At 42.0% G+C, this 27,674-nt stretch overlaps 1 protein-coding gene across 5 annotated transcripts in view; it reads left to right on the top strand.

Moving 5' to 3' along the window:
- Nucleotides 1-4,847: 4,847 nt before the first annotated feature.
- The window catches only part of LOC135512682 (dystrobrevin alpha-like), a 40,369-nt gene continuing 17,542 nt past the window's right edge, over nucleotides 4,848-27,674 (top strand). For 4 of the 5 annotated variants that reach the window (XM_064934960.1, XM_064934950.1, XM_064934987.1 and 1 more), the window contains exons 1-10: nucleotides 6,705-6,940; nucleotides 10,533-10,600; nucleotides 10,927-11,007; nucleotides 11,455-11,668; nucleotides 13,763-13,848; nucleotides 14,401-14,555; nucleotides 14,779-14,884; nucleotides 15,324-15,490; nucleotides 15,864-15,988; nucleotides 17,200-17,283. In XM_064934960.1, the coding sequence (XP_064791032.1) occupies nucleotides 6,924-6,940; nucleotides 10,533-10,600; nucleotides 10,927-11,007; nucleotides 11,455-11,668; nucleotides 13,763-13,848; nucleotides 14,401-14,555; nucleotides 14,779-14,884; nucleotides 15,324-15,490; nucleotides 15,864-15,988; nucleotides 17,200-17,283 (1,103 nt within the window). In that variant the 5' untranslated portion in view covers nucleotides 6,705-6,923. Of the gene's footprint in view, nucleotides 5,082-6,704; nucleotides 6,941-10,532; nucleotides 10,601-10,926; nucleotides 11,008-11,454; nucleotides 11,669-13,762; nucleotides 13,849-14,400; nucleotides 14,556-14,778; nucleotides 14,885-15,323; nucleotides 15,491-15,863; nucleotides 15,989-17,199; nucleotides 17,284-27,674 lie in introns of those variants that run through there. The other variant, XM_064934969.1, reaches the window with a different exon arrangement.

Genomic DNA, 27,674 nt, shown 5'->3' with positions numbered 1-27,674 from the left:
ATAGATTGTATTACAAATATAGTAAAGTACGCCAGTTTACTGGGCAGGCATAATTTGATGTCACCAAAGGTAATTTACAGTTTTACAAAGGCCTGAAACAAAACACAGCAAATTCTATGTGGAAGCACAGTAAACTGATTTTCAGTGCAACACAGCAAACACAATATTCAACAGGGATTCAATATCAAAGGTCTAAAAGACTAAAGTGTTACGTGAATAAAACTGCACGCTCTCTCAATCCCCCCCCCCCCAAAAAAAAACAACAACAAACAAACAGCAAGCTATTGAACACAATACATACCTCTGCTGCCTCAGCTGTCTCAAGTCCACTTCACTCGACACAGCCAGCATTTATTTTTTTAGGTTGTTTTTTAACCTTAATTTAAGCAGGGAGTCAAGCTGAGACCGCGGTCTCTTTCGCACATGAGCTCTGCATGAACACACCAATAAACAACAATTACACTATACATATCAATAAACACATCAATTACACCCCACTGGCACAGACGTCAATTCAACGTCTATTGCACGTTGGTTCCACGTAATTTCAAGGAAATTACGTGGAAACAACGTTGATTCAACCAGTGTGTGCCCAGTAGGACAAAAGATGAAAAGCAAAACAACCATATGAAACAAACACATTCTTAAGTAAAGTTTCAAGTTGTAATGTCACGTGCACAAGTACAGTGAAATGTCTTTCTTAACCCAACAATGCAGTAATCAATATCAATGTAGGACTAAAAATAACATAAGGCAGAACAAAAACACACACATACAAAGAATTAAGAAGAACACAATAAGTAAGTAAGCTATATACAGGGTCAGTTCCAATTCCATATTTACAATGTGCAGGGATATTGCAGTAATAGACATCAGGATACAGTGCCTTGCGAAAGTATTCGGCCCCCTTGAAATTTGCGACCTTTTGCCACATTTCAGGCTTCAAACATAAAGATATAAAACTGTATTTTTTTGTGAAGAATCAACAACAAGTGGGACACAATCATGAAGTGGCACGACATTTATTAGATATTTAAAACTTTTTTAACAAATCAAAAAATGAAAAATTGGGCGTGCAAAATTATTCAGCCCTTTTACTTTCAGTGCAGCAAACTCTCTCCAGAAGTTCAGTGAGGATCTCTGAATGATCCAATGTTGACCTAAATGACTAATGATGATAAATACAATCCACCTGTGTGTAATCAAGTCTCCGTATAAATGCACCTGCACTGTGATAGTCTCAGAGGTCCGTTAAAAGCGCAGAGAGCATCATGAAGAACAAGGAACACACCAGGCAGGTCCGAGATACTGTTGTGAAGAAGTTTAAAGCCGGATTTGGATACAAAAAGATTTCCCAAGCTTTAAACATCCCAAGGAGCACTGTGCAAGCGATAATATTGAAATGGAAGGAGTATCAGACCACTGCAAATCTACCAAGACCTGGCCGTCCCTCTAAACTTTCAGCTCATACAAGGAGAAGACTGATCAGAGATGCAGCCAAGAGGCCCATGATCACTCTGGATGAACTGCAGAGATCTACAGCTGAGGTGGGAGACTCTGTCCATAGGACAACAATCAGTCGTATATTGCACAAATCTGGCCTTTATGGAAGAGTGGCAAGAAGAAAGTCATTTCTTAAAGATATCCATAAAATCTGTCGTTGAAAGTTTGCCACAAGCCACCTGGGAGACACACCAAACATGTGGAAGAAGGTGCTCTGGTCAGATGAAACCAAAATTGAACTTTTTGGCAACAATGCAAAACGTTATGTTTGGCGTAAAAGCAACACAGCTCATCACTCTGAACACACCATCCCCACTGTCAAACATGGTGGTGGCAGCATCATGGTTTGGGCCTGCTTTTCTTCAGCAGGGACAGGGAAGATGGTTAAAATTGATGGGAAGATGGATGGAGCCAAATACAGGACCATTCTGGAAGAAAACCTGATGGAGTCTGCAAAAGACCTGAGACTGGGATGAAGATTTGTCTTCCAACAAGACAATGATCCAAAACATAAAGCAAAATCTACAATGGAATGGTTAAAAAATAAACATATCCAGGTGTTAGAATGGCCAAGTCAAAGTCCAGAACTGAATCCAATTGAGAATCTGTGGAAAGAACTGAAAACTGCTGTTCACAAATGCTCTCCATCCAACCTCACTGAGCTCAAGCTGTTTTGCAAGGAGGAATGGGAAAAAATTTCAGTCTCTCGATGTGCAAAACTGATAGAGACATACCCCAAGCGACTTACAGCTATAATCGCAGCAAAAGGTGGCGCTACAAAGTATTAACTTAAGGGGGCTGAATAATTTTGCACGCCCAATTTTTCAGTTTTTGATTTGTTAAAAAAGTTTGAAATATCCAATAAATGTCGTTCCACTTCATGATTGTGTCCCACTTGTTGTTGATTCTTCACAAAAAATACAGTTTTATATCTTTATGTTTGAAGCCTGAAATGTGGCAAAAGGTCGCAAAGTTCAAGGGGGCCGAAAACTTTTGCAAGGCACTGTATATGATAAACAAAGTAGCAGCAGCGTTTATGATTATTGTATGTGTGTGTGTGTGTGTGTGTGTGTGTGTGAGCAAATTAAGTGTGTGTGTGTGTGTGTGTGTGTGTGTGTGTGTGTGTGTGTGTGTGTGTGTGTGTGTGTGTGTGTGTGTGTGTGTGTGTGTGTGTGTGTGTCAGTGTTCATGAGTGTGTAGGGTCCTGTGAGTGTGCATAGAGACTAAAATATAAAATACAAGGGTCAACAATCCCATGTGTAACTCTGTTGTGTGTTGCACTGCTTTGCTTTATCTTGGCCAGGTCGCAGTTGTAAATGAGAACTTGTTCTCAAATGGCCTACCTGGTTAAATAAAGGTGAAATAAATCAAATAAAAAACTCAGTTTGTGTAGCCATTTTGTTAGCTATTTAGCAGTCTTATGGCTTGGGGATAGAAGCTGTTCAGGAGCCTGTTGGTGATTTGATGCACCGGTTGCTGTGCTGAAGCAGAGGCCCTCTGACATCAAAGCAGAGGCCCTCTAACATCTCCCTAAATTGGAAACCTGATCTCAGAGCATTTTGTGTTATTCTGTACGTAAATCTGAGACATTTGGCTAAGTTTAGGAGTTAGGTTAAAGGGTTAGGGTTAGCTAAAAGTTTAAGGTTAGGGTTAGGGGAAGGATTAGTTTAAAGGATTAAGGCTATCTGGATATTAAGGCTATCTGGCTATCACTTTTTTGGTTACTCTCTGTTATTTCATACTGTCGATGTCTTCACTATTATTCTACAATGTAGAAAATAGTAAAAATAAAATAAAAAATAATGAGTAGGTGTGTCCAAACTTTTGACTGGTACTGTATATATATATATATTTATATATATATATACACACTACCGTTCAAATGTTTGGGGTCACCTAGAAATGTCCTTGTTTTTGAAAGAAAAGCACATTTGTTGTCCATTAAAATAACATCAAATTGATCAGAAATACAGTGTAGACATCATTAATGTTGTAAATGACTATTGTAGCTGGAAACTGCTGATTTTTTATGGAATATCTACATAGGTGTACAGAGGCCCATTATCAGCAACCATCACTCCTGTGTTCCAATGGCACATTGTGTTAACTAATCCAAGTTTATAATTTTAAAAGGTTAATTGATCATTAGAAAACCCTTTTGCAATTATGTTAGCACAGCTGAAAACTGTTGTTCTGATTAAAGAAGCAATAAGTGGGAGGCCCCAGTGCACAACTGAACAAGAGGACAAGTACATTAGAGTGTCTAGTTTGAGAAACAGACACCTCACAAGTCCTCAACTGGCAACTTCATTAAATAGTATCCACAAAACACAAGTCTCAACGTCAACAGTGAAGAGGCGACTCCGGGATGCTGGCCTTTCAGGCAGAGTTCCCCTGTCCAGTGTCTGTTATTTTGCCCATCTTGATCTGTTATTTTTATTGGTCAGTCTGAGATATTGATTTTTCTTTGCAACTCTGCCTAGATGGCCAGCATCCCAGAGTCGCCTCATCCCTGTTGACGTTGAGACTGGTGTTTTGCGGGTGCTATTATATAATGAAGCTACCAGTTGAGAACTTGTGAAGCGTCTGTTTCTCAAACTAGACACTCTAATGTACTTGTCTTCTTGCTCAGTTGTGCACCGGGGCCTCCCACTCCTCTTTCTATTCTGGTTAGGGCCAGTTTGCGCTGTTCTGTGAAGGGAGTAGTACACAGCGTTGTTCGAGATCTTCAGTTTCTTGGCAATTTCTCGCATGGAATAGCCTTAATTTCTCAGAACAAGAATAGACTGACTAGGTTTAGAAGAAAGGTCTTTGTTTTTGGCCATTTTGAGCCTGTAATCGAACCCACAAATGCTGATGCTCCAGATACTCAAACAGTTTTCAGCTGTGCTAACATAATTGCAAAAGGGTTTTCAAATGATCAATTAGCCTTTTAAAATTATAAACTTGAATTAGCTAACACGATGTGCCATTGGAACACAAGAGTGAGGGTTGCTGATAATGGGCCTCTGTAAGCATATATATATTCCATAAAAAAATCTGCCGTTTCCGGCTACAATAGTCATTTACAACATTAACAATGTCTGTATTTCTGATCAATTTGATGGTATTTTAATGGCCAAAAAATGCGCTTCCATTTCAAAAACAAGGACATTTCTGTGTCCCCAAACTTTTGAATAATGATAATAATAAAACAATCTGATGGGGATTGTTTCCAGACACGGCACGTATACTTCCTGTGCATTGTAGTCATGGTGGGTTGAATCATTATGTGTTTATATGTTTCTTTTGTCAACTTCAATATTTGTTAAGAGTACACTGGCGCAAGTTAAGAGATTCCGCATTACGTCATCGGCAGAGGCCACATACTCGAAGCAAATGTTGGGTCGTGCTAACGTTACGCGAACATTTCGAATACAGCACCACTGCAAAAAGCGTTAGTAATAACAGGATTAGCAGCGTTCTAGATGTAATGGTGAATTGATCTAAATGAATCGTATTCATATATATGGATACGGCTGACACTTCAATTCCTGGAGGTAAACAATGCAGTTTTATGACCATGCCTCGATGTCCTGGTAAGTATAGACAGCACAAATGCACTGCAACATCGGTAGTGAAACGACATTATCACTCGTTTAAAATCCAAGTTACTGTGTAGTGGGAACTAGTGAGATCGAGAAAAAAATGAATCACGAGGCAAAATGCACGCCAATTAATAGGGTTAAACTATTGACTATTTGGATGTTGTAAAAATGACACCGTTATATCGCTCATTTGTAGGGATGCTTCTGTCGTTTACAGGGATACAGGTTATTTTGCAATCGATGTGCATATAAATCTGTCATCTGCTGCCTGTTGCCTTTCTTCACTCATCATGTGTGTTTGACAAAAACATTGAAATATCATACTGTTTCTCAATTCTTTCTGAAATACACTAGAGCCGAGCATGATCCATTCTAGATAAAATAATCTAGTCATTGACATGGCCATCATGGCTGGTTGTAAAACTGTAATGGCATCGTTAACCAACAGTTTGGTATAGAGCGTATACATTTCCTACCCATCCAGTTGTTTCTGTTGCAGAGATTACCTGAAGCAGCTTCACTAATCACCAGTATAAAGTTGCCAGTATCAGTTTTTTTTCCTCCATCACGGAGTTCACGTTGGAACACAGTGTCAGTTCAGGAACCACACAGTTCTATTCAGGAACAACAACCATAAACACGTCAAGAACACTCGTGAGTTTTTGTCTTGTGGAGCCATGACCCTTAGCCTCTTTGCAATGTCTCTGAGTTGTTCCAGTTCAGTGCTGTCTGCCCAGGCCAGAGGCCCCACGAGCATATAACTGACTGGTGCAACTCAGAGACATGCAGTGTCCAGTGTAATAGACTCTCAGACAGACAACATAAGACTGTTTAGACTTCTTATTAACTGACTATATAGGCTACTATAAATACACAATTTCAATATGTGATGGGCATTTTTTGTTGGTGATTTCTGTACAGTTAACTTCATAACTGAACAAAGTAGACAGCTCTACACCCAGCTCTACACTGTGGTTGGAAATCAGGTGCCAACATCAATTATATTCTAATGATGTAAAAATAACACTGGGCAATCAGTGGATGAAAGTAAATACATGAACAGCTGCAATATGAAGTTTATGACTCAGTCTGCTATGGGCATACGCAGGGTCACAACTCAAGCAACTGCTCGTGTCCCAGAAATACTGTATGACAACCTGATCCAAGTAGTTTAAGAATATACATGAAAAACACCACAGTCTCCTGTGCTTTTCTTTCTTCGCCTGTGGTAAAAATAGAGCCATAATATAAATAAGGGACTTATAAGGGAATGGTTCAGCGGGCCTGGAACTCAGTTAATAACTGGGCAAGAGAGTATATATCCCCTGCAGCAATAAATGTGATCATTTTAATAACGCTGAGAGAAACTGACTTTATAGCCTCAGTTTGATTCTGGCAGAGGTGGAGAGTTACAAGTCATCTGCAATGTTTAGTTTATGGTGTACGATGATTTGCTCGTTTCAGGGCAGTTATTTTCTAATACTGCAAGTGTATTTGACACTGGCACAGAGCAAGAGTAATGCTTGCTGGGCAGGCGCCAAGCGAGAGGTTGGAAGGGACTGCAACTGGAGAGCAAGCAAATCTGTACAAGAATGTGGAGCCTGCTCATTTGAAGTTAAAGATAGAGGCAGCAGCACAAGCTGTGTCCTGACAGTTTCTAATTTCAGATATCTGACTGTAGCTAAGCTAACCACCGTCCAACTGAGGCTGGCTGCTTTTGTTGTCATGCTTGCCTGGTAGAGAGGGCTTTATACTCTGTACAGTTGTTAAGAAAGACAAACCTTTGGAGTAGCACACAGACAAACAAGGAGAAGGAGAAGGAAACAGAGGAACATGGTACATTCTGAAGGGTACGTTCAACATTGACAAGTTTGTAATCTCCTGATTTGTGTTGCTTGTAGTTTTCAATCTTCACCAGGGGAGTAGTAATTTGTATCAATCTTAGCTATTTATTTCACAGTTTAAAAATAGCCTTTATAAGGTCAAATACTTAGCACAATAACTTGTCTCTGTTACTTTTGTGATATGAAAAGGGAGTTTGAGTATGTTAACATGTTATTATTAGTTAGTTATGTGTTTCTGTACTACTGTATATGAGACATCTACCGTAGATTGCTCTTGGATGATTCATGAATTATTAACTGAAATGTGTTTTACATTGTTGTTACTTACTTCAACTCAAACTTTACATTACAGACAGATAATTTTTGTTTACAGTCATCTTTATTGTATAAATACCGTGTCTAATGAATTCAGTATTTTTTTAACCAATTTTACCCAGTGTTACCATAGAGGGCGTAACTCTGCAGAAAAGGATCTGTGTGCATAAAAATAGTTGTCATCTTTGTTTATGTGTACAGTACCTTGAATTAGACTTTGTAATGAAACATTTGGAAGTTCCTGCATAATATAAGCATATTTATCACTTTCAATTATATAAATTCTAAAGTCTTATTTGTTGAAAATTGGCCAGTCTTAGTAGAACGAGTGTAATGAGTCAAAGTTGTTTATAATTTCTGTTCTCATTGTATAATTGACAAGTTCTATCCTAGTTTTATTCTATTTGTAATTACAATGTATTCAAATCCTGATTCAAACATTAATGGTGCCTGTTCGATCTTCAAGAGAAGATGTATGATGAGAGGGTGGTGAAAAACATTGCTCCACAAACTTGGACCACTCTAAGGGGATACGAAGACATTGCACCCTATTTTTTTTTTTAAATGGACAATGGAGTGACGAGATTCTGTGTTACTATGGCAACTTAGCACATGACTATGTGTGTTAGACAGCCTTGGACAGTGCAGCGAGGCATGGTGTGAGCGTTAGCTCGCTCTGCCACTCTGCCCCCTGTGAAACACTCTTCCTTGTCTCACTCAAGTTTTTCAATGCCCTGACTTTTGTTTGCATACTTACATTTTTTAGTGTGTCCTGAAGGTCAACCGGTAAGAACCTATCTGTCATCAGTGTTTCCCCTAGGATTTTAGTCCCTCTTGGCTGCACAGACTGTTTTTTGCTGTTTTAAAGCTAATTTCCTTCAATTCTACACATTTTACCATGGGGCAGAGATAATATTTTACAGTTTTAAAGCTAGTTTCCTGTAATTCTACAACAACAAAAAATCATGGTGCTGAGAGAACATTTTCAGTTTAAGCTAATTTCCTGCAATTCTACACATTTGGACTTTTGAAGTAACTGTCCAGTGAAAATCGAACTTTAAAAAAATCATATTCTGTTAACTCATGCCCAAATAATATGTTGACTCAACCTGTACTCGCATTTGTGGCCAAAGCATAAATTGGAGACGAAACCCATCTCAAACTTGCATCTTAAACAGACCGTTTAAAAAATGCTTGCTGTTTTCTCTTAAGCCTTGTTCACATGGCAGTTTGAATTGGATCAAATCATTTTTTTTTGGCATATCCCACTTGAATCTGTTCTTTTTCCTGCATTCCCGAACAGCCAAAAAGCACATGGAATTGTGTATTTCAAGCCACATTTCAAACCACTTTCATAGGTTCTTTTGAAATCAGATACACATTTGATTCCTGGCCATACGGCTTGTGTCTGAACGGTCAAATCTGATTTATTTGCCCTAAACTGGGTTTTACAGTGTTATTTGGTATATCTTGTTGCTTGTTAGTTACTCTGTTGACAGTTTGACAAGAACATGTGGTAGCTAACTAGCTTGTTCATTGTTTACATAGAAATTAGTTAATGTGCTAGAAAGCTAAACCGCTACCTAGCTAGATAGTTGACTGCTGTGGCGAGAAAAAATTAACAAATTGCTTTCAAACAAATTAGTTAATGTGCTAGAAAGCTAAACCGCTACCTAGCTAGATAGTTGACTGCTGTGGCTAGACAAAAATAACTCATTTTGAAAGTTGGATCATCTTATCCTTTAAGGCTTTAAAAGTGTTCTTATACTTTGATTTTGAACATTCTAAGCAAATGGGAAACGTCCATGGCAGGCATTGTTGTCACCTTAGTTTGCTACAGAACTTCTGAGTGATAGGAAGCACGAGCACCACCACCAATCCGCCTACACCACTAGCGTAGCCATGTTAGCAAATAACTGCTATCTGAACACACACAAATCCCATTTCCCACTTGTAAATTTGCCATTTGGACAGTCGATATTCCAAAATGGATTTGAAAAACAAAACGGAATTGAGCATTAAGTCCTGCAGTGTGACCAAGGCTATAGAATATGATGTCATACTACTGAGAAAGATGAGCTGGCCAATCAGTGGTCTTGGGGAGAATGAGCTGGCCAATCAGTGGTCTACTGTATTCATATTTTTAATGACTGGTATATGCCCACACCATTCTGTTGTTGGGGTACACCCATACTATTCTGTTGTTGGGGTACACCCATACCATTCTGTTGTTGGGGTACACCCATACCATTCTGTTGTTGGGGTACACCCATACCATTCTGTTGTTGGTGTACACCCACACCATTCTGTTGTTGGTGTACACCCACACCATTCTGTTGTTGGTGTACACCCACACCATTCTGTTGTAGGGGTACACCGATACCATTCCGAAATAGAACATCTGCTTTTTAACATACTTAGCTACCAGTTTTTGGAAGGAAAACTATTTCACTCATATTGTAGGTAATTATAGGTCATATTTCATAGGAACCTGGAAACACTGGACAGTTTTGTTAGTTCTCAAAGATTACCTTATTTAAAATGTATAGCTCCATTATCTTTTCTACATACTGTACAGTATATTTAGTTTTAGTCATTTAAGTTTACAATGAAAACATTTTACATCATATTTTTTGGAGTGGCTGCCACAATTTAAATAAATATAGAGGAAACACTGGTCATGCATGCCACCATTTATTCAAGTGAAGATGGGCAGTGTGAGGAGGTAAAAAATGCTCAGCATTGATGAAAAAAAATGACCCTAAGTGTCAATAATTTTACAGATGATGTTTAGTGATGGCCTCTTGGAACTACTGATACAGTATCTTGTTCAGATTCAGACAATGAAGTGAATTTAGAAAATAGTGTGTGGATAGTGACATCAAGTGGATGATGATACAGTATGTAGAGTGTAATGGTGGTGATAGCCAAGGGGATAGTGTTGCGCTTGTTGAATAGTGTGTTTAACTCTGTACTGAGGGCTTGCTAAATGCATCGAGTCAGTAGGACCGTAGGACATACAGTACATGATAGAAGTTACAGCTGAGCAGTAGCACTACTATGTGAATAATACTACAACTACTAACAAGCTGTTGAGTTAGTAGTGTTACATTCATGTATTCAAATGGCAAAATGATTACCTGGGAAGCACTATATTTTGCTGCACACATTCATCCATTACAAAGGTATCACTATTAGAAAGTAAACTGTCATATCCAGTGGTGTAATCCTGCTAAGTCATTACTAATGAATAGTCACTCAGTTTTCCTCTCCTTCTGATCAGAATGATTGAAGATTGTGGGAGGAGTGGCGACATCATGGCGGAGAGACGACAACTGTTCGCAGAGATGCGTAAGTGTCCAGGGCCATCTCTAAAGAGAGACGCACATTCCAAGTATTATAACTATAGTATACATAATAATGTTATTAATGGCATTTACCAAGTCATTTACTAGGTTAATTCTATAAAATATTAATATCATTAGCATCCAGTATAGGCCTACACAGAAGAACAGCGTTCATTCGGAAAACGAAACAGACATCTAGTGTTAATGTCCACATGAATAGCCTATGAGCAACACTTTTCTCCCAAGAGCTCCGCACAGTCTATCCTTAGCAGCATTCCTGTGATACTGTCTTTCATATTGCCTTTCACAATTAATGTATTTTTCCTACAGGGGCACAAGAGTTGGATTCCATAAGATTGTCCACATATAGAACTGCTTGCAAACTCAGATTCGTTCAGAAGAAATGCAATCGTGAGTATGGTGTGATATCCTGTGTTTGATAGTAATAGTCGTGAGTATGGTGTGATATCCTGTGTTTGATAGTAATAGTCGTGAGTATGGTGTGATATCCTGTGTTTGATAGTAATGGTCGTGAGTATGGTGTGATATCCTATGTTTGATAGTAATAGTCGTGAGTATGGTGTGATATCCTGTGTTTGATAGTAATGGTCGTGAGTATGGTGTGATATCCTGTGTTTGATAGTAATAGTTGTGAGTATGGTGTGATATCCTGTGTTTGATAGTAATAGTTGTGAGTATGGTGTGATATCCTGTGTTTGATAGTAATAGTTGTGAGTATGGTGTGATATCCTGTGTTTGATAGTAATAGTTGTAAAGTTGTCTCTAAAAAATGACCGCTAAAAGAGAACAGTGTACATGCATTTCTATTGGATTCTATTCCATTCTGTTCTTTTACAGTCCATTTGGTGGACATCTGGAACGTGATCGAGGCGTTCAGAGAGAACGGCCTGAACACCATGGACCTCAACACAGAGTTCACTGTGGCTCGCCTGGAAGCAATACTATCGACCATCTTCTACCAGCTCAACAAGCGCATGCCCACCACACACCAGATCAATGTGGAACAGTCCATCAGTCTGCTACTCAACTTTCTCCTGGCTGCCTATGACCCGTGAGTATCCACCATCACCTCATTACTGTGGGACGTTCACTGAGCATGATGATGGGACGTTTTTTTCTCTGTTTGTGTGTGTGTGTGTGTGTGTGTGTGTGTGTGTGTGTGTGTGTGTGTGTGTGTGTGTGTGTGTGTGTGTGTGTGTGTGTGTGTGTGTGTGTGTGTGTGTGTGTGTGTTTGTGTGTGTGTGTCATTTAATTGAAGGGAAGTGTTGATAGGTGATAAATCTGTCCACAGTACACAAGGTCTTTCATGGGAGTTTGGAAGTCCAGACTGAATGTTGTTATAACGATGCTCACAATGTTCTTGTGCCCTTGATTCATCTTTACTTCTGATGAAAGACAAGAGAAAGTAAACAGTAAAAATGACATAGTGAAGATAAATGCAATTGGGCACTTTTTGCTTGTTTTAAGCGTTATTTTTAATTTATTTAACTAGGCAAGTCAGTTAAGAACAAATTCTTATTTACAGCCTAGGAACAGTGGGTTAACTGCCTTGGTCAGGGGCAGAATGACAGATTTTTACCTTGTCAGCTCAGGGATTTGATGTAGCAACCTTTCGGTTACCGGCCCAACACTCTAACCACTAGGCTACCTGCCGTTTCAGGCAAGTTGCACAGGTATAAGAGCAACTTAAAGGGATACTAAGGATTTTATTTACTTCCCCAGAGTCAGATGAACTCATGGATACTATTTTTAGGTTTCTGAATCCAGTATGAAGGAAGTTAAACATAGTTTTGTGAACAAATGCTAACTACGGTTAGTGCAATGACTGGAATTCTATGGTATTTACTAGCATGCTAGCAGTTACCATAGACATCCAGTCATTTCTCTAATGCTACACTACATGACCAAACGTTTGTGGACACAAGCTCGTCGAATGTCTCATTCCAAAATTATGGGAATTAATATGGAGTTGGTCCCCCCTTTGCTGCTATAACAGCCTCCACTCTTCTGGGAAGGCTTTCCACTAGATGTTGGAACATTGCTGTAGAGACTTGCTTCCATTTAGCCACAAGAGCATTAGTGAGGTCAGGCACTGATGTTGGGTGATTAGGCCTGGCTCGCAATCGGCATTCCAATTCATCCCAAAGGTATTCGATGAGGTTGAGGTCAGGGCTCTGTGCAGGTCAGTCAAGTTCTTCCACACCGATCTCGACAAACCATTTCTGTATGGACATCGCTTTGTGCACGGGGGCATTGTCATGCTGAAACAGGAAAGGGCCTTTCCCAAACTGTTGCCACAAAGTTGGAAGCACAGAATCATCTAGAATATAATTTTATGCTGTAGCATTAAGATTTCCCTTCACTGGAACTAAGGGGCCTAGCCCAAACCATGAAAAACAACCCCAGGTCAGTATTCCTCCTCCCACCAAATGTTACAGTTGGCACTATGCATTGGGGCAGGTAGCGTTCTCCTGGCATCCGCCTATCCCAGATTTGTCATCGGACTGTCAGATTGTGAAGCGTAATTCATCACTTCATAGAGCGCGTTTCCACTGCTCCAGTGAACTTTACACCACTCCAGCCCTTCACTTGGCATTGCGCATGGTGATCTTAGGCTTGTGTGGGGTGCTCCGCTATGGAAACCCATTTCATGAACCTCTCGACGAACAGTTCTTGTGCTGATGTTGCTTCCAGAGGAAGTTTGGAATCGAGGACAGACGATTTATAAGTAAAAACATTTTTAAAAATCCTAATACTGTGCCAGGTTGAAAGTCACTGCGCTCTTCAGTATGTTTGTCTATAGATATTGCATGGCTGTGTGCTCAATTTTATACACCTGTCAGCAACAGGTGTGGCTGATATAGCTGAATCCACTGATTTGAAGGGTTTTCCATGTACTTTTGTATATATATTGTAGTTAGCAGTTATGCTAACGCTAGTTAGCAGTTATGCTAACACTAGTTAGCAGCTTCCTCCAAACTGCACGCAGGGACATAAAAATGGTATTGACGAGTTCATCTGACTCTGGAGTATCCTTTTAATGTTAAAGTGTTTAAATCATTGCAAGTATTATTCTTAAACTGTATATTCTTGACCTGTTCAAATTATACAAGTACACAAATACTAAACACATTTCCTCTTTTAGGGAAGGCCTCGGAAAAATGTCTGTCTTTGTTGTGAAGATGGCCCTAGCAACCATCTGCGGAGGAAAGATTTTGGATAAATTAAGATGTAAGCTCACCCGTTCATCTTTGTTAAGAATAATGCATTAGAGAGAGAATTAACCATTTGCAGAGAATGAATTGTCAATGTTAGCTTTTTGTTAACTTATTAATAGTTATCCTGAACAATGTAAAATGTGTTTAGTCAGTGAAGTCTCTCTCTATTGAGGAATTTCCCTTGAAGTCTGTATGCCTGCACTATTGTTCCTAGATGAAAAAGAGAACAGTGGCCCTTAACTCTCCACGGCTGGGAGAAGTCATTATTTATAATCTGAAGGATAGGGTTTATTACATAATCCACCAAATCTAGTGCATCAGACAGCCGCAGCAACTCATGGGGAAAGTAAATGGAAGGTTAGGGTATTTTAGCTTATGTTTTGTGGTAATTACTATGTATTGCTACACAGCTTTAATTTGTTTTTGTTCTTTGTAAATGCAATACACAGCATGATTGCACTGTCTAATGCTGCAATTAGCTAACAATGGTGACAGCTGACAATTAATTTGATAAATTATTTATATATATTTTTCAGTAATGCCTCCCCTCCCATTTTCTTCACAGATATTTTTTCACAGATATCAGACCCTGGTGGCATAATGGTGTACTCCCAATTCGACCAGTTTCTGAGGGAGGTTCTCAAATTGCCAATGACTGTTTTTGAGGGGCCTTCCTTTGGCTATACTGAGCAAGCCACACGAACCTGCTTTGCACAGCAGGTAAGAGTCCCTATCTACACTGAAAATTAACATACATTTTCAAGTAAGTCAATGAATGAATGAATGAATGAATAACACACTATAGGTATAGAGACTGGATGGATGTTGTAATTGTGCATAAAACATCCTTTATAAAACTATATTTTATTTGTAGTACTAGCTACCCCATATGCATAACCTGTATGTGATGTGTAACTCTGTCCTCTCTACTGCATGTCGACAGAAAAAGGTCTCCCTCAACACATTCCTGGACACGATGATGTCAGATCCTCCTCCTCAGTGTCTGGTGTGGTTACCACTCATGCATCGCTTGGCTAATGTGGAGAATGGTGAGCCATCACCGCCACCACGGCATATTTAACACGTTCCTGGGTAGCACTGGGTATGAATTTTGTCTCACACCATCACATTGAGTCACCACATAGTAGACACACTTGCGCAAACACACACACACACATACACACCCTTCCACCATCACATCACCCTGCCCAATCCCTCGTGATTGACAAGGTACAAAATTAGTCATTAGTCTCACACACACACTGATGTTCACAGAACACACTCCTTTATTTGAAGAACGCTGTCTGAGAGACCTGCAAAACATCCCAGTGCTGTTGTCTTATATAAAGATATCAGTTGCAAACCAATTTGTGTTTGTATTAACAACGTTTGGGGTGTGTGTGTATATGTACGCCTGTGTGTGTATGTGGACTTGAATGCACATGTTGGTGTGTGTGCCCCCCCACCTTGCCCCCTCCGCCCCTGCAGTGTTTCACCCGGTCGAGTGCTCCTACTGCCACAGTGAGAGTATAATGGGCTTCCGCTACCGCTGCCAACAATGTCATAATTACCAGCTCTGTCAGGACTGCTTCTGGAGGGGGCATGCCAGTGGTTCCCATAGCAACCAGCACCAAATGAAGGAGTACACATCATGGGTAAGGAGGGTGACGGGGTGGGGAGAGGAGGGGGACGCCAGCCAGCGATTTCTGCTCAGCTTCACCCAACACATTACAGTGCTATAGGGATGGATGATGAAAGTGTGATTTGATTCCCTCACCTGTGGCAAGGAATATTACATGCAGTGTATTTCCCTTGATCTCTGATGTTCTACATGTGGACAGATACATTTAAATGATATGGATAGGCAGTGGAGAAATGCATTTTATATATGGATTGTACTGTATGTGCTGTGACATTTTGGTCAGAGGCATCTAATCCTATATGATCTTTTGAAAGTAATTACTCTGTTTTAAGTACCTCTTCTTACCCTCTGAAATCATACCTAGCGTATGTTTGTGTTTCTCCCAGAAATCGCCTGCTAAGAAGTTATCTAATGCTCTCAGCAAATCACTGAGCTGTGCATCTAGCAGAGAACCTTTACACCCCATGTTTCCTGACATGCCAGAAAAACCTCTGAACCTAGCCCACATTGTGTAAGTATGGAGCTATTCTATTCATACGGTATCACTTGTATTCAAGACCACAGTCATCCTATTAAATTCCTGTCAATTTCAGATCCATCCCATAATCCCATACTACAGCCCTGTATCCCCAAAGTAATAACCACAATTGGTAAAAACAGATGTTTCATCTTTGCTCCATTTTTCTTTGTGTGTTCTGGAAATGAACAATGACAATATGAAGCCACGGTCTTGTAGTGCTACAGTATATATTTGATGCATTACTTTTTCCAACCCTTAACAGCTAAACCAAGTCATATGTAGGGTTGCTATATTCCGGGAACTTTCAATAAATGTCCTGGTTTTCCCGAAATACCTGTTGGAAGATACCCGGAATCAGGAGAGAATAAGCAGGAAATGTAACCCTCCAACCAGGATTTCTGGAAAACCAGGGAATTTATTGAAAGTTCCCAAAATTTAGCAACCCTAGTCAAATGTCTAAGCTGTAGTGTGGAAAAGAGTGGCAATGCATTCTAAGGGCTGAGAATCTGAGACAAATGTTGATTTTGACAGCTACGTAGATTATTTTCATGTGAAAGTGAATTCAGTTGTACCACTCACTGTGGCCGTTGTAGTGCATGCATTGGTGATTGTAACTTCTCTTTGTTCTTTTCTTGCTGCAAAATAGAGACACTTGGTAAGTTTGCTTTGAATACTTGCTAGAATATGTAGAATATGCTGCTATTCCTTTTAATTAGATCAAGTACTATAGAAGGTAGTGTATTATATTACTAGTAGCTAGTGCCATATTCTTTTGTCTGTTGTTTAATCGGATCATGTTGATCCTCCAGGGTCAATCCTTATATACTATGCCTTGTAGTTCCTCAATGTGGCACCTTAATTTTAGCACAACAAACTTGTGTGCAGTTCACTACAGGTTTCTGCATCAATTATTCTGTCCCTCCTTTGCGCCACATGTGAATACCTTTTTAGGTCATGTAAACAATAAGACTATGAGGAGTTAATGACCTTCGGATGAGTGAGGAGGAAATCCACACGCACACATTATGTGATGTGTCACAATCAAAAACTGCAGCTATTGTGTTCCGAGTCCCCAGCCCCATTCAATGCTCTTTCAGCCCTCTGAGATCTCGATGCACACACACACAGTTATGCGACAGTTGCTTCTCTTCCATTTGATGATGACTGTTTGAACACGATCATGTTTGTCTCCTGCACTACAGGCCTCCCAGACCAATGAATAGCACCAATGACTTCATGCTCTCCCACTCCATGCCCACGTCAGGGAACCCTTACTCCACTAAGAAGTGAGTGTCTGATATATCAGTCAGAAAGACTGCAATAATGCCGGGTATACAGAATTTTCAAAGACAGAATCAAGTTAGGTAACCTAACTGTACATATTTGTCATGAAAATGAACACCTCTAAGCCCCCTTAAAATCCACACGTCAGTATGAATCCTACTAACCAATCTTTATTTTTCTAAACATTTTTGGATATATGCAGCTAATTTGTGGAGGTTTGTGTTGTCTCACTCCTTTGTCTGGTGTAAATAGCTGCCTTATAGTACCACGAATAATGAAGTTGAGCAGAAAATAACATTGGCTAGGGCTGCTTCAGATCTGTTGAAAGGAAGGGGGTAAGTGACCCAAGCGGGCGTGCTGCCTTGGAGAATGGTTTGGTGGTAACAGGGATCAAGGTAAGACCAAGTGCAGACTGTGTGAAGTAATAATGTTTATTGTAACAACAGGGGCCGGCAAACGACAGGTCAAGGCAGGCAAGGGTCGATAATCCAGAGTAGGAGCAAAGGTACAGGACGGCAGGCAGGCTCAGGGACAGGCAGAGCGGTCAGGCGGGTGGGTACAGGGTCAGGACAGGCAGAGTGGTCAGGCGGGTGGGTACAGGGTCAGGACAGGCAAGGGTCAACAACCATGAGGACGAGAAAAAAATAGGCTGGGAAAGACAGGAGCTGACAGGACAAACGCCGGTAAGCTTGACAAACAAGATGAACTGGCACAGACAGACAGAAAACACAGGTATAAGTACCCAGAGATAAATGGGAGAGATGGGTGACACCTGGAGGGGTGGAGACAAGCACAAGGACAGGTGAAACAGATCAGGGAGTGACAGGTGGCTCAAATGCGTACGTGAACTAATTCAAATGGATTGAGGCTGAGCCCGAAATGGCATGCTATTCCCTACAGTATATAGTGCACTACTTTTGACCATGGCCAGGACTGGTCTAAAGAAGTGCTCTATTGTAGGGAATATGGTGCTTCTTCAGATGCAGACATAGTCATTATAGAGCATACACTGCAGTGGAATCAGTCACTCTTCTGATTTCCTATGTGTTTACAAAGTGATACTCAAGGATATATCTGAAATATGCTAGATGGTGTATGCATAGTAAAGACCATTAACCGTTCATTAGGGTAGAGTATCTAATACAATGCTTTTCATAGGCGTTCCCACATTACCTGCGAGAGTTAAAGTAACTGCTGCAAGTCATTAATATTAGCTTTGAGTCTCTCTCTCAACTTCCTTTTTTCTGTTTTCAGTGTACTGAACATGTACTTAACTTAATCACTCTGTCATTTTTTACAATGATTGACATACAACTACAGTCCCTTTTACATACTTGTAAGTTATTTTATTTTGCTGGCTCGTAATGTCAGCTTTGGACTCAGGAATAGTATAAGTACACGGTAGATACACGCACACACACACACACACTTTAGATTTGTGTGTATTGTTGTGAATTGTTAGATATTACTGCACTTTTGGAGCTAGGAACACAAGCATTTTGCTACACCCGCAATAAAATCTGCTAAATATGTGTATGTGACCAATAACATTTGATTTGACTGAGCGAGCCAGGTAGAACCAAGCAAAGTTACAGGAGAAGTTACACACATAGTTTTCTGGCGTCAGTGAGTCCTCCATCTCTACATATAGGAACTGCACCTGCCCTTGATGATACAAAGGCTCCATTGGTTTAAACAAGGACCCCGTTCATAGAGCCAGGTTTGTAAAGATATGAACCTTCTGGGGATGGGCATTTGACATTGTTTGACTGTTCAAGTATTTACATTTAAAAAATGATATATTTTTAGAACTCACGGCCTGCACTGGAAGAAATATGTCCGCATTTATCTCTATAAAGGCCTAAGCCAATAGAGATCGTCGAAGCCAAATTTATCATGACCATTACAACTATCAAATCCTTATTGCTAAATTGCTCCATAAATATTCAGTCAATAAAAAAGCAATTGCCATTTAAGATATATTTATTGAATCCTTGATATCAACTAGTTATATTATATCGTTGAACACAATCTTTAAAAAGGCAGTAACCTCAGCAGTTGCTCTTGCTTGTAGAAACCTATAATCGTGCAATGGCATAGCATTGCTTTTTTAATTTAGCAGACACTCTTATTTCCCGAGCCCTTATCACAGTCAAGACACCTATTTTATAGTAAAAAAAAAAACTTGATGTAATAGAAGAGAATATTTTTCAAAAGGAAAAAAAGATGCCACTACGAAGTGATGCGCATCTCCCGTCTGGATAAGTTATTCTCAAAGAGTGATCATTTATTATCACAGGCAAACTACATTTTCTTCATATGATGTTTCTTTAGACCTCTCTAAAATAAATAATATATTTATTGTGATGGTGTAGGCTATATTACATGGATTTTGTTTTACTGTTAAAAATGTAGATGTTCCAAAAGGTCAGCATCAGTAGCTTGTAGGCTATGCGTGGAAGACAGGAGATGCTAAATGTGTTTATGTTAATTAACGGTCAATTACCATGAGACTGACAGTTATTTGCTTGACAATCACCGGCTGACAAAATGTCATGACCGCCACAGCCCTAATCATGCTGATCCATAGTACCTTGTGTGGATGTGATGATTAGTAGAGGTTGAATGGTGGCATGTGTTCTCTTCTTCTGGCATTTCAGGACTGTTGACAATGTTGGGTTTTGGTCTTGGGAGTGTAGTAAGCAAACAGTACTTAGCAAAAATCACTCATTCAATCTTGAAATGCTTATTGAAATCATTAGCGTTATTAGACAGAGTGTTAGTTCGTGCATGACTCGGCTTTGCATCTTGGAGCTATAGGTTACTTGTGAATTTTTGTAAATGTCAAACCAATGACATATTAAAGTTTTGACATTCATTTACTTACAATACTTTCACTGTTGAAAACCCAAACACTGACTATTTAGATCAAATTCCCATAAGGAGATTATGATACAAGATATAAATGCCTATTTTTTCTGTCTGTGTACTGTAGATTATTTGAAAAGGCAGTACAGGTTCAGTATCACATTCATATCTATAGTAATTGTTTCACAGGAGAATTCAACAGATGTATTCCAAAGGGATAGCATAACACAGCTTTGTTTTCATCTTTTGACTCATTCAATGACGGAGACAAGACATATTGCTCTCTCCAGACCTGTCCTTGCCCAGTACTCTCTTCCCCTCCCTGTTCTTATCATGTGTGTCATTTGTGTTCTGAAACCCGACACTGTTCCAGGTTAAACTACAGCCTTGATGTGCCCAATAGACTGGCTGATGAATATGTTCTCATTGGGCTGTATGTGAATCTCATGCAAAACAACCCCACGTCATGATAAGTGTACATTCCTCTGTCTGTAAAGTAAACACAGTGGGGAACTACAAGCTTCAGTATTCACACAGTATTTACAACACCCCTGGCACTGTTCTCCCTTTATTTAGCTACAAGCCTTAATACTGCATACACTACTCACATCAAACTGAATAAAAGGAAGTACAGTGCCTTGCCAAAGTATTCATTCCACTTGGCGTTTTTCCTATGTTGTTGCATTACAACCTGCAATTTAAGTAGGTTATAATTTGGATGTCATGTAATGAACATACACAAAATAGTCCAAATTGGTGAGGTGAAATTTAAAAAAATAACTTGTTTTAAAAAATAAAATAAAACGTGAAGGTGCAACCAATTACTTTCAGAAGTCACATAATTAGTGGAAAGAATGGAAAGTATATGGAAAGAATATGGCACCACAACAAACCTTCCAAGACAGGGCCGCCCAACAAAACTCACGGACCAGACATGGAGGGCATTAATCAGCAAGGCAAAAAAGAGACCAGAGATAACCCTGAAGGAGCTGCAAAGGTCTACAGCGGAGATTGGAGTATCTGTCCATAGGACCACTTTAAGCTGTACACTCCACAGAGCTGGGCTTTACAGAAAAGTGGCCAGAAAAAAAGCCATTGCTTTTTTGAGAAACAAATAAGCAAACACGTGTAACGGTAAATTAGTGAATAGGTGTGGAGTCAGGCGCAGAGAGCAAAGGATACGGGAAAAACACGCTTTAATGTCCAGAAAATCACAAGAACAAAATCAGGCTAACAACACATGTGAAAAAATAAAAGGACAGCGAAAAAACCCGAAAATGCAAAACACTAACCACTCTAACACATACAGAATAACAAGCCCGCACAAACAGAAGCGGGCTGAACTAACTTAAATAACCCACCCTAACAACCAAACAAGAAACAGGTGAAACCAATTACACAAAACCAAACGAACACAGAACAATGGATCGGTGGCAACTAGTAGACCGGCGACGACGAGCGCCGAGCACCACCCGAACCAGAAGGGGAGTCACCCTCGGTAATATTCGTGACAGTACCCCGCCGGCGCCGGCTGATCCGGATGGAGGCGATGGAATTCTCTCAACATAGTTGGATCCAGAATATCCCCCACCGGGACCCAGCACCTCTCCTCCGGACCGTACCCCTCCCAGTCAACGAGGTACTACAAGCCCTTCACCCGGCGTCTCGAGTCCAGGATAGCTCGTATCGTGTACGCCGGGGACCCCTCGATGTCTAGAGGGGGCGGAGGGACCTCCGGAACCTCACCTTCCTGCATGGGACCAGCTACCACCGGCCTGAGAAGAGACACATGAAACGAGGGGTTAATACGATAATACGAAGGAAGTAATAATCGATAACAAACCTTGTTTATTCTTCTCAGGACTTTAAATGGCCCTACACACTGCGGACCCAGCTTCCGGCAGGGCAAGCGGGGGGGCAGGTTTCGGGTCGAGAGCCAGACCCTGTCCCCTGGTGCAAACACTGGGGCCTCACTGCGGTGACGGTCAGTGCTCTTCTTCTGCCGTCCACTCGCTTGGCTTAATGACTCCTGGACGGACCTCCAGGTCTCCTTAGAGCACTGCACCCACTCCTCCACCGCAGGAGCCTCAGTCTGGCTCTGATGCCATGGTGCCAGGACCAGCTGGTACCCCAACACACACTCAAATGGTGACATGTTGGTAAAGGAGTGGCTTAGTGAGTTCTGGGCCATTTCTGCCCAGGGGATGTATCTCGCCCACTCCCCTGGCCGGTCCTGGCAATACGACCGCAGAAACCTACCCACCTCCTGGTTCACTCTCTCCACCTGCCCTTTACTCTCCGGGTGATACCCTGAGGTCAGGCTGACCGAGACCCCCAGACGTTCCATAAATGCCCTCCACACACGGGAGGTAAACTGGGGTCACCGATCAGAAACTATATCCTCGGGCACCCCGTAATGCCGGAAGACATGGGTGAAAAGGGCTTCCGCAGTCTGCAGGGCCGTAGGGAGACTGGGCAATGGAATAAGACGGCAGGACTTAGAGAACCGATCCACAACGACCAGGATCGTAGTGTTTTTCCTGAGAGGGGGGAAGGTCAGTAAGAAAATCCACCGATAGATGGGTCCACGGCCGTTGTGGAACGGGGAGGGGTTGTAATTTCCCTCGTGGCAGGTGCCTAGGAGCCTTACTCTGGGTGCACACCGAACAGGAGGAGACATAGAATCGTACATCCCTCACCAAGGTGGGCCACCAGTACTTCCTCCTAAGACCTTGCACTGTCCTAGAAATACCTGGGTGACCCGACGAGGGTAGACTATGAGCCCATCGAATCAATTGATCACGAACAGCGAGCGGCACGTACTTACGACCCTCCGGACATTGTGGAGGCGCAGGTTCCTCCCTTAGCACCCGCTCGATGTCCGCGTCCACCTCCCTTACTACTGGTGCCACCAGCTTAGCCGCCGGAATGATGGGAGTAGGATCGATGGACCGGTCCTCACTGTCCTAGAGTCGGGACAGCGCGTCGGCCTTAGTGTTGAGGGAACCTAGTCGAGACGAGATAGTAAAACGAAATCTGGTGAAATACATGGCCCACCTTGCCTGACGAGGATTCAGTCTCCTAGCTGATCGGATATACTCCAGGTTACGGTGGTCAGTCCAGATAAGGAAAGGGTGCTTAGCCCCCTCAAGCCAGTGTCTCCACACCTTCAGGGCCTTAACCATAGCCAACAACTCCCTGTCCCCCACATCATAATTCCGCTCCGCTGGCCCGAGCTTCTTCGGAAAAAAAGCACAGGGGCGGAGCTTCGGTGGCACACCCGAGCGCTGTGAGAGCACTGCTCCAACCCCAGCTTCGGATGCGTCCACCTCTACTATGAACGCCAATGAAGGGTCCGGATGCGCCAACACCGGGCCTCAGTGAACAGCGCCTTCAACCTACGGAAAGCTCTGTCCGCCTCTGCTGACCACTGCAAACTCACCGTCCCCCCCTTCAGCAGTGATGTGATAGGAGCTGCTACCTGACCAAAACCCCTGATAAACCTCCGGTAGCAATTGGCAAACCATAAGAACCGCTGCACCTCCTTTACCGTGGTTGGAGTCGGCCAATTACGCACGGCCTTGACGCGGTCATCCTCCATTACCACCCCCGAGCTGGAAATGCGATAACCCAGGAAGGAAACGGCTTGTTTGGAAAACTCACATTTCTCCGCCTTCACATACAGGTCATGCTCCAGCAGTTGTCCAAGAACCTTGCGCACCAAAGACACACGTGCTGTGCGTGTAGCGGAGTAGATCAAAATATCATCAATATACACTATCACACCCTGTCCGTGCAGGTCTCTGAGAATCTCATCCACAAAAGATTGAAAGATAGCTGGAGCATTCTTTAACCTGTATGGCATGACGAGGTACTCATAATGGCCAGATGTAGTGCTAAATGCAGTTTTCCACTCATCTCCCCCCGAATATGCACCAGATTATACGCACTCCTGAGATCAAGTTTCGTGAAGAACTGCGCTCCGTGAAATGATTCCACTGCCGTAGCAATGAGAGGTAGTGGGTAACTAAAACCCACCGTGATGGAATTTAGACCTCGATAATCAATACACGGACGCAAACCACCATCCTTTTTCTTCACAAAAAGAAACTCGAGGATACGGGTGACATGGAGGGCCTCCACCGAATAAACCCCTATCCCTGTCCCAGAGCCTCTGTGATATGTTTCCATAGCCAACGTCTCCTGGGATAAAGGATACACATGACTCCTGGGAAGTGCAGCGTTTACCTGGAGGTTTATCACGCAATCCCCCTGTCGATGGGTTGGTAATTGGGTTGCTTTCTTTTTACTGAAAGCGATAGCCAAATCGGCATACTCAGCGGGAATGAGCACGGTGAAAACCTGGTCTGGACTCTCCACCGTTGTCGCACCGATGGAAACCCCTACACACCTGCCTGAACACTCATCAGACCACCCCTAGAGAGTTCCCTGTTTCCACGAAATAGTCGGATTGTGAATAGCCATCCAGGGAATCCCCAGCACCACCGGAAACGTCTAACCGGATCGACAATGGCCCTAAACATACTGCGAAAGCAACACTTGAGTGATTTAAGGGGAAACATTTAAATGTCTTGGAATGGCCTAGTCAAAGCCCAGACCTCAATCCAATCGAGAATCTGTGGTATGACTTGAAGATTGTTGTACACCAGCCGAACCCATCCAACTTGAAGGAGCTGGAGCAGTTTTGCCTTGAAGAATGGGCAAAAATCCCAGTGGCTAGATATGCCAAGCTTATAGAGACATACCCCAAGACACTTGCAGCCATAAATGCTGTAAACTTTTTTATTCCACCTTTATTTAACCAGGTGGGCTAGTTGAGAACAAGTTCTCATTAGCAACTGCGACCTGGCCAAGATAAAGCATAGCAATTCTACACATACAACAACACAGAGTTACACATGGAATAAACAAAACAGTCAATAATACAGTAGAACAAAAGGAAACAAAAAGTCTATATACACTGAGTGCAAATGAGGTAAGATAAGGGAGTTAAGGCAATAAATAGGCCATGGTGGCGAAGTAATTACAATATAGCAATTAAACACTGGAATGGTAGATGTGCAGAAGATGAATGTGCATGTAGATATACTGGGGAGCAAGATAAATAAATACTGTATGGGGTGAGGTAAGTAGATAGATGGCTGTTTACAGATGGGCTATGTACAGGTGTAGTGATCTGTGTGCTGCTCTGACAGCTGGTGCTTAAAGCTAGTGAGGGAAATGTGTCTCCAGCTTCAGAGATTTTATAAGGCGGGGCTTTACCTAGCAGAGACTTGTAGATAACCTGTAGCCAGTGGGTTTTGCGATGAGTATGAACCGAGGGCCAACCAACTAGAGTGTACAGGTCGCAATGGTGGGTAGTGTATGGGGTTTTGGTGACAAAATGGAAGGCACTGTGATAGACTGCATCCAGTTTGTTGAGTAGAGTGTTGGAGGCTATTTTATAGATAACATCACCGAAGTCGAGGTTCGATAGGATGATCAGTTTTACAAGGGTATGTTTGGCAGCATGAGTGAAAGATGCTTTGTTCCGATTTCATTTTGGATTGGAGATGCTTAATGTGAGTCTGGAAGGAGAGTTTACAGTCCAACCAGACACCTAGGTATTTGTAGTTGTCCACGTATTCTAAGTCAGAGCTGCCCAGAGTAGTGATGCTGGATGGGCGAGCAGGTGCGGGCAGTGATCGGTTGAATAGCATGCATTTAGTTTTACTTGCGTTTAAGAGCAGTTGGAGGCCACGGAAGGAGAGTTGTATGGCATTGAAGCTCGTCTGGAGGTCAGTTAACACAGTGTCCAAAGAGGGGCCAGAAGTATACAGAATGGTGTCGTCTGCGTAGAGGTGTACCAGAGAATCACCAGCAGAAGAGCAACATCATTGATGTATACAGAGAAGAGTCGGCCTGAGGATTGAACCCTGTGGCACCCCCATAGAGACTGCCAGAGGTCCGGACAACAGGCCCTCCGATTTGACACACTGAACTCTATCAGAGAAGTAGTTGGTGAACCAGGCGAGGCAATCATTTGAGAAACCAAGGCTGTCGAGTCTGCAAATAAGAATGTGGTGATTGACAGAGTCGAAAGCCTTGGCCAAGTCGATGAATACGGCTGCACTCCAATCTTTGGGAATCTCAGACGATATGAAAGAGAGGTTGAACAGGCTAGTAATAGGGGTTGCAACAATTTTGGCAGATAATTTTAGAAAGAGAAGGTCCAGATTGTCTAGCATGGCTGATTTGTAGGGGTCCAGATTTTGCAGCTCTTTCAGAACATCAGCTATCTGGATTTGGGTAAGGGAGAAATGGTGGGGGCTTTGGCAGGTTGCTGTGGAGCGTGCCCGGCAGTGGACCGGGGTAGGGGTAGCCAGGTGGAAGACATGGCCAGCCGTAGAGAAATGCTTATTGAAATTCTCAATTATAGTGGATTTATCAGTAGTGACAGTGATTCCTAGCCTCAGAGCAGTGGGCAGCTGGGAGGAGGTGCTCTTATTCTCCATGGACTTTACAGTGTCCCAGAACTTTTTTGAGTTAGTACTACAGTATGCAAATTTCTGTTTGATAAAGCTAGCCTTAGCTTTCCTAATTGCCTGTGTATATTTGTTCCTAACTTCCCTAAAAAGTTGCATATCACAGGGGCTATTCGATGCTAATGCAGAATGCCACAGGATGTTTTTGTGCTGGTCAAGTGCAGACAGGTCTGGAGTGAACCAAGGACTATATCTATTCCTAGTTCTAAATTTCTTGAATGGGGCATGCTTATTTAAGATGGCGAGGAAGGCACTTTTAAAAGAATAGCCAGGCATCATCTACTGACGGGATGAGGTCAATGTCATTCCAGGATATCCCGGCCAGGTCAATTAGAAAGGCCTGCTCGCAGAAGTGTTTTAGGGAGTGTTTGACAGTGATGAGGGTTGGTCGTTTGGTTGCAGACCCATTACGGATGCAGGCAATGAGGCAGTGATTGCTGAGATCTTGATTTAAAACAGCAGAGGTGTATTTGGAGGGCAAGTTAGTTAGGAGGACATCTATGAGGGTGCCCGTGTTTACGGATTTTGAGTTGTACCTGGTAGGTTCATTGATCATTTGTGTGAGATTGAGGGCATCAAGCTTGGATTGTAGGATGGCCGGGTTGTTAAGCATGTACCAGTTTAGGTCACCTAGTAGCACGAGCTCAGAAGATAGATGGGGGCAATCAATTCACATATGGTATCGAGGGCACAGCTGGGGGCAGAGGGAGGTCTATAGCAAGTGGAAACAGTGAGAGACTTGTTTATGGAAAGAGGAATTTTTAGAAGTAGAAGCTCAAATTGTTTGGATACAGACAGGCTATCTTTGCAGTAGATTGCAACACCGCCCCCTTTGGCAGTTCTATTTTGGCGAAAAATGTTATAGTTAGCGATGGAGATTTCAGGGTTTTTGGTGGTTTTCCTAAGCCAGGATTCAGACACGGCTAAGACATCCGGGTTGGCAGTGTGTGCTAAATCAGTGAGTAAAACAAACTTAGGGA

The sequence above is a fragment of the Oncorhynchus masou genome, chromosome 3, assembly GCF_036934945.1.
Source record: "Oncorhynchus masou masou isolate Uvic2021 chromosome 3, UVic_Omas_1.1, whole genome shotgun sequence".
NCBI classification, from domain to species: Eukaryota; Metazoa; Chordata; class Actinopteri; order Salmoniformes; family Salmonidae; genus Oncorhynchus; species Oncorhynchus masou.
This window is presented reverse-complemented; position numbering and strand designations above follow the sequence as displayed.